At 45.5% G+C, this 18,510-nt stretch overlaps 1 protein-coding gene and 2 non-coding genes across 3 annotated transcripts; all 3 read left to right on the plus strand.

The window, feature by feature from the left end:
* The first annotated feature begins 6,641 nt into the window (after positions 1 to 6,641).
* LOC132292401 (NADH-ubiquinone oxidoreductase chain 2-like) lies at positions 6,642 to 18,416 on the plus strand. Its single transcript, XM_059790356.1, has one exon. It carries the CDS (start codon positions 15,883 to 15,885, stop codon positions 16,525 to 16,527), a length of 645 nt encoding a protein of 214 aa, XP_059646339.1. The 5' UTR covers positions 6,642 to 15,882; the 3' UTR covers positions 16,528 to 18,416.
* On the plus strand, positions 12,545 to 12,616 carry TRNAN-GUU (transfer RNA asparagine (anticodon GUU)). Its single transcript has one exon. It is a non-coding gene; the product is annotated as a tRNA-Asn (tRNA).
* Positions 13,051 to 13,133, plus strand: TRNAY-GUA (transfer RNA tyrosine (anticodon GUA)). The gene has a single exon. It is a non-coding gene; the product is annotated as a tRNA-Tyr (tRNA).
* Positions 18,417 to 18,510: the final 94 nt, after the last annotated feature.

An 18,510-nucleotide genomic window follows, 5' to 3' on the forward strand; every position in this document is an offset into this window, starting at 1 on the left:
ATAGCTGTCAAATGAGTCAAATTCGTTTACATAAGGAAATTCCTAATATCTTCTTTTGTTTGCCCAGTTCACGCGGAAATCTTTCCATAAATAGGCAATTGGGGGTTTCCGTAAGGTCCTCACAACAATCAAAAGAAAAGGTCTTAGCCTCGGCCTGGCAGTAAGATTGATGCAAGGCGGAAGTTTATCTTGGCAATATTGTCAGTGGTCCGGTGAGTAGTAAGCTCTCAAAGGATATAAACGAATGCCGAATTACTGAAAAATCTCTCTTTTCATGGAAGTCATATTATCATAGGTGATTCTGACCATCTCTACGCAGTCAGTCCCTACTTCAACCATATCTACCTGCGCCTTCGCGCTAACTAAAGCAGATCCGAAACCGAGGCAAGCTTTTCAGTAGGCAATAGGAGGACCAATATTTGATTGTAAAAGGGGAGTGACCCGAGTAGGTACTCAAGGAAAGATCGCTCACTGCACACGAACTATATTTCGATTCCAGAAAGGTGCTTCTGTCACAAACTGTGTCCAAACTTGAACTTTAGGAAGCCAGGGCTCTTTACGTTTCGGGACTAGAATAGAAAACAAGAAGCACTATTCTGACTATCCTACATCAAACTCCCAGACAAGAAGGGTTCAAGCGGAATGAAGGCGCAAGGTCGGGCATGGATGCTGGGTTCACGATCGGAAAGAACAACCTAAACGATTCTCTCTGTAGCTTTCGGGGCAAACCCATCTATCGCTCGCTCAAGAATCGCATATATAGATCATCTCTCAGATTGCCCAATATTTCACCTTGGCTCTAATCGAAAACCTTGCTCTGTGTTCCGGTTTCAACTCCTCGCTCCGAGGCTTGCTCCGCAGCGCTTTCTCTTTGACATACAGGAGCTGTTGGGGCCTGCCCCAGTTAGTTCGGTACCTCTTGGCTATTGTAAGTGCTACGTGGCCCCTAGGGCTTCTTCAAAGGCTTAATCAAGGAGTCTCTGTAACTAAGAGATCCCTTCTTGTTAACGCGCCTACTGTCCACGAAGCCAAGAGCAAGCCTCAGATCTATTGCGGGAGGAACTTACCGGGGTCGTCCCTCTAACCTTCCCCTGCGGGCTTTCTAGTCCCTAACCACCCTTACCCTTCCCCGTCGCAGGGTAACCACTCCTTCTATCCGATCGTACTACCTATGTGAATTCAAGAAATCGCTAGATTGGTGTAACTACAGGTAGTGAATCCATATTTAGGAGAGTCAGAGCTTAAGTCAATGAAAAAGCTATTGGATGACGAAAGGAAGGAGCCTCATTCGATGAATGTAAACAGCATAGCTATTCAATGTCCCTGTCCCCTTGTTGTCCCCCCTTTCCTTTCAATGTAAAGAGCTATTCTAAGGCAAGCGCCCCACACTTCGCGACATCGTAAACAGAACGATTCGCTGATAGTAAGATGGTCAAAGCTAACCAACTCATACAGGGAGAGCTACCTTATTACAACTTCACTACATCAACTACCCCCAATCTTTGTTTGCTACTCCAAATCTTCACGGAGAATTCAATTTGGTCCATTTTATAGTCAGTCGCTAGATCTATAATAGCCTTTCAAATGCTTGGGAGAGCCCAGCGTGAGTGTCAGTTTAGACGGAGAATTTTGTATAGAAAACTCCTAAGAAACGAAAACCTAGAGTAGAGGGATTCACTTAGACCCATATCTAGCGAAGGATTCAACCCCAAAACTTGTTAGGATCGAGGTAGCTCTTCTATCTCCTCTCTCGTTCTTAGTGGTCCGCAGCTTTGTTCTTTCCACATTTTGGGTTGCCTTTGACTCGGACCCGAAGGCTCAAACAGGCGGAACTCTTCGAAAGGCCGGGAAGGAGAGGATCACTAAAGCATTCCTGGGATAGGAAGGATAGGAAAAGCGGGAGATCCATTAGATGGACGCGACTAAGGCTGGAAAACTGCCGATGAAAGCAAAGATGGGTCCACACCCTTAGATAGGACTAGAACGCTAGTTAAAAGGCACTATCATGGGCATAGAAGAGAAGTGTTGTTGTAGGATAGCCGCCTTATCTGAAGTACGGCGGGGATAAGCCCCCTTAACTCTTTTCCCAACCACAACTCAAATAAGTGAAGAGCCGCGATACATGTTAATCGAGAGAGTTTTCTTCATGAAGCCTTGGTGTGGTGGTTATACTCTATCCCAGAAATGGGAAGCGATAAAGTTGTTCCCATATCTTTCAGAAAAGGGCTAGGGAAATGAAGAAGGAGGTCTGATACGGGCGTAACCTTTTCATCTCCCTCCGGTCAGCTCCTATTATAGCTCTTTCTTCTCTCTGTTTCTTGTGGGAATGCTCAATCGCGTATGGCTTCTCTTGGTAGATCGCTTTGGGGAAGGTCAGTTCGAGGCTACGAAAGTGAAGTGCAAGGAAAGCAAAGCTTCCCTGAGGTCAATGACATAGGACTCTCCATCTGCGTAGTCCTAGTCAATTCAAGGCTAACAAGGCCTGTCACTCTTCATCTGGGCAACCGGTCACGTAAGCAAAGCCTAGGTCGCCTCTCTCCGAGGCAACTAGTCACAGCCTTGTCCCGAGATACCTCCCTCGAAAGGGTGTCCTTAATGAAAGGATAGTCGACACCGCCATGAAAGTATCCCCTTAGTAAGTCGAGATATCCCAATAGTGTAACCCTGTACTGTAGATGCCACTTTCAGAAGCTTAGACGAGCATGTATGTGAACAGAAGCTTCAGCGGTGATCTTTCCAAAGAGTTCAATTTCGTTGGTGTTCCAGTTGAGCTTAGTCTCTCATTCTGATTCTCTCATAGTTCTTTCTCCTCTTTCCCGCCCGTATAGACTATGGAGCATATAGGGCACTGGCATCACGGAAGCTTACCGCGCAAAGGCGAACCCTTCTTGTCCGGCTAAAGGATAGTCTTCATCTCTTTTCCTGTTTTCCCAAAGGCTAAGAACAATTCGGACAGTAATGGGGTTTAACAACCGGACTGAATGTCTCACTATAATCAACACCAGGGCGTTGATGAAACCCCTTGGCAACTAAACGGGCTTTGTAGCGATCAATGAGACCATCGGGATGGGATGTCTCGTAATACGAAATACCCATTTGCACCCAACAATGTTATTGATTAGGTTGAGGAGGAAGAAGGTTCCAGTTTTGATACAATAGGTGGCTTTCCCTTATTCTTTCCTTGAATTCCGTTTGTGGTCAACTTACTTCTATTCTGCTTGTTGGAAGGTTTGTACGGGTCTCTCCTCGAGTTTCAGTCGATAACAAGTTGGTTTCTCATACATCTTCACATTACGTGGAGCGTCATGGTAGGCAACACTAATACAATAGGAATGCTTAAAAAACCAGACAGACGGCTTCATTCCTGATCCTCATCAACTCATACCATCTTTCTTACAGCAAGGTTCGGTTCGTATACCAGCGGCTTACCCTGCAACTGGCTCTGCTGCTCGTACTGCGTAATCTGGACCTGGAGCTGCGTCTGCGACTGGCGGATCTGGATCTGTAGGGTCTATTGATCAAAAGTCGGAACAAGATAGCAACATTTTCTTTGAAGAGAAAAGAGTCTTATTGATGAATAGGGTGTGACTTACTAGTGACTGACTCTGGGACCAGGTAAAGGGCTATCCTTTCCTTGAAATTTACTTCTAGTAGTCAAGTAGTGGATAATCATCTTGCTCAGGGAAGAGATTCCAGACAGAGGGTGTCCAATTAAGGAGCTTACAATAAAGGGAGCTCTAAGAACTCGACAGGGTAATGAAATCCATAATCGAGGTCAAAATAGCCCTCATTTAGGAGGTCGTATTCTTATGAGTGGCCCATGTATGGAACAAGGTCAAGGTCTCATTACCGTTCTTATCAGAAATCTCTCTATCCTATACTAAAGTTTCATAGTCAGTCTAACCTTAAGCAATAGCCTCAAAAGGGGAGTCAAAAGCTTCCAAATCCTGAAAAGAAGTGTCTGCTGGCGTGTCTAAAGCCTGTGTGCCCGAGAGTCGACTGGAACTAGAGTCGTTTTCAAGGAATTCCTGCCCTATTAGTATTAGAAAAGTTTTCGGGAAATCCATATCTATTTGTAATGCAAAGCATGACTCTGTATTAGATCAAATTGGACTTTTCTTTCCGCTATCTGGCTTATCCAATAGTCTTTCTCAGTGAATGAATGAACAAGAAAACGAGAAAACAATGTTGCATGATCGTTCACTTGAAAAGAAAAAGATATTCCTTTAGAGAACAACTGCCAGCTCGAGAAGGTGGGGAAGATTTTCTTAGTGATCTGTGGGCTACGGTATGAATTCTCTTTTGAAGTCGAGGAAAAGCAGCAAACACACTTTTACATCAACATTTGAATATCACAGAATTCACCGATTTCTTAGTGGCATAATGGTAGATGGGGAGGACATTTTCAAGACTGTTTTTAGGACCCGAACCTCCCTGCCCATATCCTCGAAAAAGGTTATTTTATTCGTTTCTCTCTGTTTACTGAGAATTGTGCCTAGAAAACGAAGAGGGGAAAGGTAGACCACCCCGTATTTGTAGCAGGCTTTTCTCCAACACTTAGAGTTTTGCCTATGGTTAAGCGCCTAAACCCCCCGAACTACTTATTCAGTTTAGCCCTTGCTATTCCTCCTGCCTTTGGGAAGTTCCCCCTTCATAGTTAGAGAAAGAAGGAGATGAGAGTCCGGCCCTCCCCTTATTGACTTGACCGCAACAACTGTCTTGATTCTCGACTTCATTGCTGCTCCTCTGTGTACGGCTGCTCAGTTTACATGACTTGCATCGTGTCCAGGAAGGAGGTCTCATTCAAAAAATCTATCTTTTATTCAATTGGTAAAGTTATATCTTGTGTGCTATGTGACTCAAAGTAAGTAGTCGTTTTCTTTGGTAGAGGCGGTGTCGAATCTATTCTAGCCGAGAGGTCCGTAACGGCTGCTATAGACGAGTCAATTCCTGTAAAGCCTACTACTTAGTATAATAGTAAGGGCTTTGATGATGTGGTTTCTTGTTTTGATTGAAAATATGCCACGGATAAAAGAAAAGGGGCCTCGTGCTATCATTCGGGAGGTGTTTACAGCTGTTATAGTGGATGCGGAAGAAGAAGCCTAAATCATAGACCCACTTCTATATATGCATTTTCCCTGTCGAAGCAAAACTGGCTGCACACTATTGGCAAGATTGATGGAGTATGCTTTACTGCTTTCACCCATCACGTTACCTATATTTGGGTTTGAAATCCAAAATACCAAAGCCGGCAAGATCACTGTCAGGAAGAATGAGATTTTCATCTATTTATCGCTAGGTTTTCCCAATTATGGTGGGATTATGCTTCTGGAAGAGAGCTTCGCATGGACTTTTCTTGAGTCAAGTAGCCTTTGAAGGTCTTGGGTTGCTCTTTTGTTGATTTGGCTCTTTTAAACTTCACCGATTTCATTTAATTTAGTAAGCTAGTAAGCCAGGAATAAGGGGTGGTTGTTGGAGTTGTGGTGAACAGATTTTCCTCTAGGGATCAAATACCCAGTTCCAACTAATTGGGGGTTTCTTACCCCGTCCCTTACTCGTCCTTTGAATGAAGCCCACCTACCAGAACATGCAGAATCTTTTGTCGAATGCTTCCCAATGAGTTTTTTCTGGTCTTTCTTTCTGTGCCAGATTTTGAATCCCTTCGATCGCGAAGGTCAGACCCCTGACTCAAACATGGCTTCTATGGCTGTGGTGACAAGGGGACAAACAAAAGGAAAGACATCTCTCGGGTGTTTTCCTATCTTTGCTGAAATCTACGTTTCTCACTACCTTGTCGCTTCGCTTTCAGCATTCCGGCTACCTCATCTCAATGAGTGAACAGTGCCTCAGCTTTTCCAACCAAGCATGTAGCTCGGCGTGTTAGTCACCGTGCCGTGTATGTTCAAGGTCAAGCGCATTCTGAAACTTTCAACTATCAGCCAACCAAGGAGTTGATCCGCTCGAACTTCTGCTCGAAGATTCTGACCTCGGCCTCAGGCTTCTGCTTCATTCAAGTAAGGACAAGTCCACAACGTACTGCGGGGCGATTCTAATCTTATGCAGCTGGAAGGCAGGCTGTTGAAGTTGTTCCGTTGCACTAAACTAACCTGTAATTCGGAGATCATCTGACTACTGGAAAGAGGAGAGAGAGTCAAAACTAGGGCTAACAGAGGAGTTTTCACTTGCATTTATTGAATGGATTCGAATTCTCTCTATCTAAAGAAATACGTCACAGCGGGTTAGCTGCCTTTACGTAGTCCATAGAAAGGAAGATCTCAATCTCCGATTTCCAACACGCTCTCTCCTCATCATTCTCAAATCAACCATTCCGCTATCAAGTTTACTTGAGTTCCATCAGCTTGTTGTTGAAGAATCTCCTATTACAAGCTTTCCAACCCTAAACCTATAGTTGTCACTCTCTCTTCGATCGAGAAGCGCCCTGACTCAAACATGGCTTCTATCTTAGAACACCACCAGGGGCATGAGCTTGGGCTCAATATGAGATCACACTTTTTGAAGTTTTCGCGGAGTCATATTAATGAAAATGGGGTTGAGGCCAAAAACACGGGGTTTTTAGCCCAACTTCCAACTCCCTCCCTCCCAGCGAACAGATGAAAGAGGATTTCGAAGTAAAATTCATATATATAATTATAAGTATAGCCCAAGAGCTCTGTAGGTTAACGAGTAGTGAGTCAGAATAGTGGATCTGCTGAAACGATGTAATCTACCTACTGGCATGGAAACTGCAACCTAAGCTCCTAACGTCAGAATTTCGTATTGAATTGACTATGTTGATGAGCTCTTAGTATCAACACCCCTACCATGTCAAATTGTCTACCCCATACCATAAGTCCGTGTTGACACAGAGGATCCCACATTAGTCTTTGAGACAGTGTTTAGCGTTGTGGTCTTCACGCTTACAATACAAAGATACTCAGATATTGGCATCAAGCATTCCTACATCTGTCGCAGTAGCAGTTGCTGAAGACATGCTTGCCGATTCCAACCAAACCAAATATGCTTTTTGACTCCATGGTTATAGGCGCAAGATTGGACCACCTATACACTATAATGAAAAACAAGACTTTGTCGATGGTGCCCTTACGAACCAGTCGCCCTAAGTCTTTTAAATTTCCGAGCCTCACCCTTCATTCACTAAAGCCTAACTCTCATACATAGGAGCGAGCGGGTAGAGTATACCGCATCGGGTATCGTATCGGGTAGAGCAGCGGTCAACGTCGGCTCAAGGCCAAGCATACAATTAGATAAGGGACCATTTCTCGAAATCATAGAACTTCTCTCTCAGATCACTACCTCAACCAGCCGGGTTAGCGACTTCAACAAAATAGAAACCTTCCCCAACTTCCCGGTCCTTACAATCATTCGAAGAAGGCAAGGTGCCTGTCGATTATGCTGTCAACGCAAAAGGCTAAGACGAGTATTCAAAAGACTATTCTATGTTAGAATATGCTGAAAAGCTTGTTGAAGATCTACGCTAATGAGCAGCAACCCGTGTGAAACAAGGGGTCTGGCTTTCATCACTTAAAAAAAACTCTTTGTCCTAGTACAAAGCCTCTTCACTCGCTGTACCGCCACGCCTTTCGGCCTTACTCGTCACGAGGTGCTTTTTTTTTGAAAGCCTTACCGTATTGCTAAATATTGATTTCGCTAGATACAAGTAGAATCAATTAATGTTTTGAGACTATGATTCCACTCGTAGCTACCGTTATGGGAGTGGATTTTAGTGATGAAGTTGTGCACCTATTGATATTTGATCGTAGCGCACCTTTATGAAATAGAGAGATTGTTGGTGTGTAGGGTACTATCAAACAAGAGAGATTGTTGGTGTGTAGGGTACTATCAAACAAGAGAGAACAATTCTGACGGACATTTTATGCAATTATTTCCTCATCTTTGATTTCATTATTGATATGCGCTTGCTTGTTCTGCTTCTACGGAGGAGCTTGTGTTCGAAATTCCTTAGAGAAACCTGCCTTAAAGCATCCCTTTCTTTCTTTGTAGTGACATCCACATATGCGGGAAAGGCTCCGGTCAAAGAATGACTAGCGAAAGGTGAGTTCCTCCCTATTTGAAGTGAAGAAAAGTTCCACTTACTACAGAATTAGAAGGTCGAGTCAGAGAGCTCGTCCTTTAATGGAGGGCATGATCACAGGAGGACAGGCTAGCTAACATAGAAAGAGGTTTGATACGTCCTTAACTTAGAAGAAGTAAAGCCAAATGATTTTTCAGCAAGAAAAGAAACTCAAAAGTGTCTGCTCAGCGATCGCTTTAATGGTTCGTTCCATCAAGTGGCTCAGACCGAAGCCTTGGTTCTGATCCTGTGGTAATTTACGCGGGATATCCTTGCACAACATTGTGAATCATCTATTTGTTCATTCTCGTATAGCTGTCAAATCTAAAAGAAATGGAGGCAGAACCTTACCAAACACTTTCTTTCATCTCAATATAGAACGTGTGCAGTGAGGGATCTTTCCTCTCTAACATACTTCAACAAGGCTGGGTTGCGAACTGGTCCTGCTTGACCTAGCATTTCGTTCTTTTGTGCTCGATCTATCTCTGAATTGAGGAATTCCGCTTTATTTTATTTTCTTTTTTTCTTTTTCTTGTAATCGAAAACGTCTTCTCTATTTGATGGTGGGAATTGCTGCCCAGTTGACCACTGATCTCCCCCCGGTCCTCCTAGTATTAACTCCTTTTCGTTGGTTGCACGACCCATTCAAGGAACAACACTGGCTTCCCTTCTCGACCCGTAGTCCCGCTCCCTATCCCCTTCCACTATGCATCATTCTGTCCTTCCCTCTTTGTATGATCTTCTTGTTTATGGAATTGTTGAATTTGTTGGAGATTATTATGGATTTTGTGATCTTTTTGAAAGTTGGTTTTCGTCCTATCCGTTGCTCTACCTAATGGAACTTGGACTTCCTTTCATAGTACGGATGCTATAGGCTGACATTTATCCTTCACTTAATGCTGAAGTTTGATTGATTATGATTGATCAGAATTCGAAATCTTGTAAAGCCGAGTCGCTGTTATTAACAATGTAATAATCAGAGTTTCAGGCACTCTGACTGCCATTTCTTCATACCCCCATCCCGAGATAGTACTCCCGCGACAAACGACTTACAGCGAAATGTTGACTAGGCAGTTCAGGATGAAGTGACTTGGGGGTGATACGACCCATTATATAAACTTTTTTACAAAATGATTCCCGCGGAATCGCTTTATAGGCCCCCTACTATCAAGATCTACAGCATAATCTGAATCTTCAACCAACCTGGCAGTTACCTTACCCTGCATGTCCGGATCAGCTGGCGTCTGGGCCCTCACAGGATTTGTCCTCCTTATGGACGTGCTCAAACTCGTCATCTTCTTGCATCTTTGGCTTGTTCAAATACTTATTTTATTGGGCAAATTACAAGATCAGGTGGGTCTGCTATTAAAGCTGGTGGCCAAGTATAACTTGCTAAGGTCAATTTCCTTCACTTCAATCGGGCGTTCCTGTGTTGGCGCTTCCACTCTCCATGGAAAAATTCCTTAGATAAGGGGGGAGAAAGCTCCCTTTTCAATCGGTCTTGAAGGCATAGAGACAGAAGATCTCAGGTAAAGCACTAGCTCGGCTAGAAGAGTGGAGGTACAGAGAGGTTGTCTAATGGTTTTTGATCGTTCTTGCCCCTTTTCTTCATGAAATAGAGGCAGCTCTTCACTTCTTTGATCAGGTTCCAATAGAGGAAAACCTATGATTGAGGCATAGATAGGTAATCTATCAAAAAGGGGAGCGAAAGTGGCTTAAAGGTCACGAGAAGCGCCATTGAACCTCATTTCGATAGAGCGTCGGGAATAGAGATCTGAGGATTGAGAGGCGGGAAATGTCATATGTGGAAGACCAACAGCCAGATCACAAGAAGAACACTATATATGGAATTACCCAGACAAGGGGTTGACTCAGCGATCCTCCAACACTTCTAGGTACCTTGTCAGGCGAGGAATAATATCTTATATTAATATGGATTTCCCTTTTTGAAGGTTCAGTTTGAGAAATAGTTAGGCCTGTCCCTGCGTGAATCAGAAAGCGACCCTAGAGTAGAGCCGTCAACTTCCTTGGATAGCTCGCGGGAGGATCCGCTCGAGATCATTTTTGACTTGTAGCACGAATCAACAATATGACATAAACTCCAGCTATACTACGTGAATCGGCTCATCCGCGATGAGATCTTCCCCGGCTCGGAAGTCTAGTTGATTGATCAATTTACCATGCCACCAGTGAGTGGTGGCTAAAGCTTACCCGATATGACAATGACAAGTGAATCGAGCGATGCGCTCCAAGTCAGGGCTTCATCTTCCCCCAAGTTTATGATTTTGATTCTCGCGCAGGGAGAGGGGATTCGCCAATAGAAGGTCACGCAAAAGGATCTAACCGAGAATCCTTTTCTTTATTACTATACCTAAGAACTGGAGGAAGTAGGTCTGCAACTCTAGTAGAAGGGGGGAGTCCAACCCCGGCTCGGGCGGAAGATCTACAAGAAGGAAGGAAGCATTCGCTTTAGCCATTCATAATGGCTAAAGGGTAACTTGGAGTCTAGTCGCTACAGAAGCAAGGTAAAGCACTTTCCAGACTGAAGTCAAACCAGTAGGAGTGCCATGATCCAATACTTCGTCTCTACCACTCGAGTCCTTAGCTGTCTTCTTTGAAATTGTAAGAAAATGGGGCTTACGTTTTTAAGCTGCATTGCACTTTAGCATAAACAATGGATCTGCTGGGCTGGATGAGAGCAACCTTCCCTGGAAAGGAATAGTGAAAAGCCATGTCACTTGGAACGGAACTGGTTGCTTACTGGACTTTTAGTAAGACCACTTTGGTAAGCCAAATTCTCTTCTATTATATAGGCATGGTTGCTTACAAGACAATAGCTAGCTTCTATATGTTCTTCGCCTGAACATAACATATAGAAGAAGCAACCTTCTATCTGGCCTCTGTACCAGTATTGGAGTGGCTTGCTACTTTCAATCAGAAAAGGAAGATTGAGCAAGGCAAAGGAGAAAGAAGCTGTCCCCTCTTCTCTGCCGCCGGCCGCATATGTAGAAAAAGAGGGAGCGGGGAAGGAAGAACAGCCGTTTGACTTTGATGAGGTGGTGGGTTTGGTGGCTAGGTAACATAATGGAAATGTATCGGACTGCAAATCCTGGAATGACGGTTCGACCCCGTCCTTGGCCTCGAGGAGTGGTGAGCAGCATGGAACTTGAATCAATCAAATGGCATAGCATAGTATTATGGGGCTTTCCTTTGTTAGAAATCCACAGACAACATTCTGGAACTTCCAAACCAAAGAAATGCAATATGAGAAGGAGCTTTTTACGTGACGCTTCAATAGAATGAATTCGGTAAGGGTAGAGCCCTATGGTCGATCGAGGGTCCTGTGCCACTTGAACTCCAATCTATCTGACCTTCAATCCATCTTTGTCCAGCCAAGCCAGCTCATAACAAAATGTTAGACCAATCAATCTCAGGGCTGACACAACCGAATTGGTTGAGGAAAAGGAAACCCCTGCGACCAAGCACTCCCGCCCCCAAACGCGGAGACCGAACAACCGCCAGGGGTTTTGTCTAGGGCACGTCTGAAGAGGAGGCAAGCGCCCTCTAAGTTGACCACCCCACCCACTACTGGACTATGAGGGGAGCAGGCGAACGGGAACCGACCGAGAAAAAACCCGAACCGCTTGACTGACCCCTGAATACTCTATTATTAGGGTGGGGGATGGATGGAACCAATCAGAAGTGCAAAATAGCGCAAGCGAAGCCGGGAAAGGGACCGCAGCGCAACGACTAGGGCTCGTGTCGGAGGAGTTTTGAGCGTGAGCTACCATTCATGCAGCGGCAAGGCCCCGCAACTCTCGAATCACTGTAGCAAAGCCTCCCTTTACTCAACGGATAGCCTTTATGAATCTTTCAATAAACAAAAAATGATCAAGGGGGAGAAAGTCGTTCTGATTGCCATGAATGCTGCCCTCGAGGACGTGTACAAGAAGGTCTTTGCCGATTCCTATCAACATGGTGCACCTCTTAGTAGAGGAGTGTGAAACCGCCGTGGAGACTTTGACCGAATGAATAGGGATCAATTGATAGACATTTTGATTGAGGAAGAGAATCCAAGATGAACTCTTTTTTCATTCGCTATGTGCTGACTTACTGCGTACTCTAGTGATCAATCGATGGACGGGGGAAAATAGCGTGAATGACGAAACCGGCCTAACCTAAAGTCAAGGGCTCTCCCTCCAACTCAAGCACGAAATTGGAGTCCAAAATAATCGAGAGGGGCACCACCGGGCGAGATCGAGACCAGACCCTTGTATAGGAAAGCCAAGCTTCCCTGCGCTTCTTCAAATATCCCAACAATAATAGAGATGGAGGGGCTTTTTCGGCTTGATCAGAATCGATTCTATAATGGAATAATAGAGTGACGAACTCATTTTTGTTTGGTCATAGGTTGGTCCAAAAAACGAGAGCCGGCTTCCTTAATGGAGTTCTTCCTCAGTAGCTCAGTGGTAGAGCGGTCGGCTGTTAACTGACGGGTCGTAGGTTCAAATCCTGCTTGGGGATCATTTCTAGTTCTCGCTTTTCTGATCTAGCGACCCTTGTCCTTGACTGTCTTTCTAAACTAGCAGAATCGTGGGACATCAAAAGCGGGAAGTTTCTTGTTGGTTTTGATTCTTCACTCTCGTATAGGTGTGAACTTGGTTCGTTCCATTCTTAGGGAGAAGAAGGATCGACCAAAGGGAGAGGAAGACTGACGGGAGTAGTATCTTCATTAGCCGGAAGGAATGAGTCTCCACTAGCGTCATTCGAAGAACGAACAAGAAAAAGAAAAGGCTTACTGTGTATAGATTACTGTGGTCCAATGGCTAAAGCTCTGCCAGCTTCTTGTAGACTAAGCTTTCTTCTCTCTTTAGGCTCCGAGTGGTTTTTGGGTGGGATGGTTTCATTTATCTTCACACTAGTGGCAACGAAGTTCTTGGTAATTAGCAAGGGGGAGGGGGAGAGTGGCCGAGCGGTCAAAAGCGACAGACTGTAAATCTGTTGAAGTTTTTCTACGTAGGTTCGAATCCTGCCTCTCCCACTTGTTTGTTGTAGACTTCGGAGAAGAGAAAGGAGGCATTCGTCAGCGTGGGAAGGCCAACCGAGCAAAGCTCTTTCCGTGCCGTGAAGTTCAATTGTATCTACTGTTAGTTAGAGAGGTTGGCGAAGTAGATCTATGGATTCCCCACCTATATCCAATCCCAACGAGAATAGAAGCGACTCGCTTCCGGCTGGCTTGGCTTGTAGTCGTAGTCTTTTATTCGCACGTGCCCGCCCAGAATGTCTCCTTGGTTCGGGACGAAGCCAAGCCGATACATAACATACGATAGGCGAAGGAAAGACCAGACCCCCATTTCATAGCGCCTGGGGAAGGCAAGTTTGATCGAGGATTGGAGAGGAGAGGTGGAAGAAAAGGCTCGGGATGGATTTCGGAGTCTTTGTGCGAGCCGTATGCGGTGAGAGTCGCACGTACGGTAACGAGGGGGGTTCGCGTCTATACGTGTAGTGTGGTGGTTGGGCCTACCCACCCTATTTGTTCTATGATCTATGGGTCTACTGGAGCTACCCACTTCGATCAATTAGCTAAGATTTTTACCGGATACGAAATCACTGGTGCTCAATCTAGTGGTATTTTGATGGGGATTCTATTTATCGCTGTAGGATCCCTATTCAAGATCACTGCAGTTCCTTTTCGGGCGGCTGTAGGACGGATGGCCACCTATAGGTGGTAGGGTAGGGTGGGTGGTACCGCTCTTCTTTCGGCCAATCTTCCTAACCGCGCGCGGGCTTAGAGCGCGTGAAACTCATCACTACCTCGTAAGGGCGTTGAGACCATAGCATGTTACACGAAAGCACCGCTTTCTCTGTAGTGTTGTCACACAGCTGCCCGCCTAGAAGAGCCACTCGCTCTGTAGTGTTGTCACACAAGAGAAGCACGCCGCCCGCCTGCTGGCCGGGCGAATCCAAGTTCTCTTCCGGTCAACTGTCCACCCAGTCAAATGCAAAAAACACAGTCGAATCACGCAACGCACGCTGCTGGTGTGCTTCCTGCTCGCGAGGAAAGAAAGAAGAGCGACAAGGTTCAGATTTGACTGTTTGCAGCATGGGAGCGGATTACCCAAAAAATCCCTGGGAACAATGAAAAAAAAGAGATCTCGGTAATGAAAACTATAGGGGGCTGTATTGGCGAGATCCAACGGTGAACAGCTGCCCAAAAGAAAAACCGCCTGGAAGTCCGAGGACCTTTAGTACTGTACTCTACCCCCGAACCAGCAGCCTTCGCGCCAAGCAAGACCGCCCTTGTCCCTTTCCTTTCTCGCCTCCTTCTTTGCTTTGTTCCAATAGAGTCTAAGGCAAAGCGTGAAGTGCTTCGTATGCCTACTTTACCTACTTGACGAAAGGGAACTTTGTTTCCGGGTTTATGGATTGACTTCAATCAGCCTCACGACATAAGAAAAAGGAGGGAGCTTTGCGGCGAACGCTTCCAAAGGCTACCCTCTCGAGTTTCTGGCTGTTTCCTAGATTTTAGTAGCCTTTCGTCGCCCCGAAAGAAGTAACTATCAAACAGCTCGCCCTACTGAACAAAGGTGCGCTCCGCCCGGCGACTCAGAAATGGGTTTGCGCTTTCATTTCAGTGATGAGGTCGCAAAGAGGGAAGTAGGGCTCCTATTGACTAAAGGTTGGTTCTTCGCTTTCCTTCACGAATGAAAGTCGCTATGAAGCCCCTACTACTGACTTTGTTTGATTCAAAAGGCGAACAGCCCCCCCAACTAGTCTACTGGGGTGGGGTGCTTGTGGTCAAAAGTCCGGTATTTGACGAAGATCTTTCTATCAATAAATAGGAATGAGTGTTCAATATAGGGTACGAAGGAGGCTGCTCTTTCTCTCTCCATTTTTTTTAGAGAGAGCAGATAGAACGATATAAAAAAGAATCGGGAGATTCTAAAGGATACATATAGACATCTAAAGGGGATGTCTATTCTATTCCTCTTTTTTTGTCATCCCGGTGCAGCTTTCCTTCTTTTGTATTGAACGCATGGCGTAGCTAGGACCCTTCCAATCACGTTTGAGCCTATGCTATGTTCAAACCCAACCCGGCCGGAAAGAATGCCCACCAAGTTCAGATAAGTCCATGCTTCCCCCAACCATTAAAGGAAAGGCCCAATCTATACAAGTGGGAGATGTGGCGGGGGAAGGAAAAAGCTTTTGGAGATCGAGATTGATTTTTCATCGAAAACGAAGAAGGCCGAGGATGGCCTACGGTGCCGTGTTATCTTGAAGGGAACACGCTTTTTCGACCGCGGTTGGTATGATTGCCGGGCCCTCTCCTCGTTCCGCCCGCTGGCCTATTGGGATAGCAGCCTTCGGGCTTTGCCTACCCTTTCGAATCCAGAATTCCAGCTCGGCCCGGGAAAGCGCTGGCAACAACAGAAAGGAAGGGGTCCATGTAGCTGCTGCCCCCGCCCCCCTCTTAGTCAATGGGGCAGCAGGTTCGGCATCTACTACAAAAGAGAGAATCCGCTGAAGAGTAGACGAAAGAACGAGAGCGGATCTTTTTTGGATATATAATCCAAGTCGAGAGTAGAGTTACGGGAACAGCCGTCTGATGGAAAACGACTTTCACGTTCGGTTCAGAGAGCACTTTTTTCGTTGAGAATTCCTCGTTCCTTTTCGTGTGAATTCCCCAGCGGCGAATTCGAAACTTGTGGGGCCCTATCTATTCCATCTCTCGAGCCCCGAAGAAAACCCCCCTCCCCTTTTCGGACTCCATCTCTCTTTTGACTCTATATATGTGGGCACCTGATATCTATGAGGGTTCACCCACCCCGGTTACAGCATTCCTTTCTATTGCGCCTAAAATCTCTATTTCTGCTAATATTTCACGTCTTTCTATTTATGGTTCCTATGGAGCTACATTGCAAGAAATCTTCTTTTTCTGCAGCATTGCTTCTATGATCTTAGGAGCACTGGCCGCCATGGCCCAAACGAAAGTCAAAAGACTTCTAGCTCATAGTTCCATTGGACATGTAGGTTATATTCGTACTGGTTTCTCTTGTGGAACCATAGAAGGAATCCAATCACTACTAATTGGTCTCTTTATTTATGCATCAATGACGATAGATGCATTCGCCATAGTTTCAGCATTACGGCAAACCCGTGTCAAATATATAGCGGATTTGGGCGCTCTAGCCAAAACGAATCCTATTTCGGCTATTACCTTCTCCATTACTATGTTCTCATACGCAGGAATACCCCCGTTAGCCGGCTTTTGTAGCAAATTCTATTTGTTCTTCGCCGCTTTGGGTTGTGGGGCTTACTTCCTAGCCCCAGTGGGAGTAGTGACTAGCGTTATAGGTCGTTGGGCGGCCGGAAGGTTGCCACGAGTAAGTCAGTTTGGGAGACCGAAGGCAGTTCTCCGTGCACCGGACACGTAGCTTACCGAATCAGTTGCGACACGGATTTCCATGCATGCTACGAAAGAGAGGGTTGAGTCTGATACATTAACCGTCTACTCAATATCCTTTGTACGAGTCCACAATCACTACACGAGATGAACCCTGGTTTGGTGAATTGAAGTTGGCCTTAGGTGTAATAGGACTCCCAGTTACTGCGCGCGATCGTATACTGAGGTGATCCCCGCCGGTTGTTGGAACGACGCGAGCCGGGCCTCGATTCAGAAAGATGAAGGGCCAAAAAGTTTAAATAGGGGGTTCGAAATTCCCCATCTCATTCGGGGCGGAAAACGAATCGACATCTCGATGTGATACAGCCTTTTCTATTTGAGTTGGGAAAGAACGGCGAAGTCCATCCGAACCGTCCAATGAAGAATAAGAGGAGAGCAAAGCTACAATGGCGCGCGAAGCGCATGCGGAACGGACACGGATCAAAAGACGTGTGGAGGAGAAGCAGCCGAGCTCATGGACTTTGCTTCCTGGGCCAAAAGCAGTGCAGTCTTTCTTGGCCAAATCAAGGACTTGGGGCTTTTTGCTACGCTACTTCACTATATAAATCCATCTATCCTATCCGATTTCGATTTTGATATCTAAAAAAGAATCGATTTCATTCAACCTTTGATTCAAAGAACTGCGCTTAGCCCCCCCGCTCATGAAAAGGCTCTGCTGCAATGGATGGCAGAGGGTCCGTAGTACCCGAAGCACTGGAGTGATCCAGTAGCCGGGAAGGGGCCTAGAAGTGCCTACACCACACTACACTTGGCTCTACACATTTGCAGAGCTAACCAACCCCCCTGTCCAGTGCCGGGCAGATTGGATCATTTTGATATAGAGGGGTATGGAGAAAGAAAATAGACTCGCATTTCTCATCGAACAAATACAGAAAAAGAATCATATTGAAAACACTCCTAACCCAACCCCTTCCTTCGTAGAGCCTTGTATTTACAGTGATCCGAACCTGCCCGGAGCGAGCCCCCCATAGAGGCAAGTGAAGTTGGTGAGCCGTATGATGGGCAACTATCTCCTGCGGTTCGGAGAGGACTCAGCTGTTAGTTAGTATAACCCCTTGGTTTCGGGGTGGACCCTTTTCACTCTATTTTATTATATACGCTTAGCAAAAAGAATGTTTTTTGATACACCTAGGACATGGATTCTATATGAACCAATGGATCGTGAAAAGTCGTTACTACTAGCAATGACTTCCTCTTTCATTACTTCATTCTTTTCATATCCCTCTCCGTTGTTCTCAGTTACTCATCAAATGGCACTCAGTTCATATCTTTAAGTTCGATCATTGACACAAGGTTCAAAGAAAGGGTGGGATCTACTATGGGACTCTCTAACGGAGATCAAAATACTCACATGTCATACCCTAGCGCTCGAAACTCCAGAATAGCGCTGAGGATCTACTCGTCGGGGCAAAGTTCAGGTTGATAAAGCAGTGAGGCGGCTCTAAGAAGGCAAGTCCCTTCCACTTTGGCTTGTGAATTGCAGAAGTGAGGGGCTGTCCGCTTCTTGAGATTCTTCGGCTATTATTGGTTAGAGATCACACAAGAACCTGAGATTTCTCTTCTCGTTTTTGGTGAGAATGAAAATGGGTGGCAAATGATCTGAACAGGAGTTTCACCGACCACACAAATCTCATAGAAGAGAAAACTTCCACTTTCTAGGCATATCTAGATCACAAGTGGAATCCGTGAATATCGAAATGGAAGGTTAGCTATACCGCATCCCGGCCAGAACCTGACCCTGTATTTGCGAAGAAATAGGACAGGTTCTCCGAAATGAAAGAAAAGAAGAAAGATTTTTTGATTGATGAGAACGTGTTCATTCATTTTGACTTCCATGTGTTGCCCTTCTCTATGAGGTAGGGAATTTTGAACTAAAGAAAGTCTCCGACTGGCGTTCAGGTACCCCTCATAACTGTTCTGGCTGACGATCTGGAACAGCTTAGCCGCTAGTTGA

The sequence above is a fragment of the Cornus florida genome, unplaced genomic scaffold, assembly GCF_030987335.1.
Source record: "Cornus florida cultivar Cherokee Brave unplaced genomic scaffold, ASM3098733v1 CherokeeBrave_3.0.0_Hap2_scaffold_67, whole genome shotgun sequence".
NCBI classification, from domain to species: Eukaryota; Viridiplantae; Streptophyta; class Magnoliopsida; order Cornales; family Cornaceae; genus Cornus; species Cornus florida.

Bases quoted from the DNA above. Each gene is read 5' to 3' on its own strand.
- LOC132292401 (XM_059790356.1), top strand. From the start codon at position 15,883: ATGTGGGCACCTGATATCTATGAGGGTTCACCCACCCCGGTTACAGCA.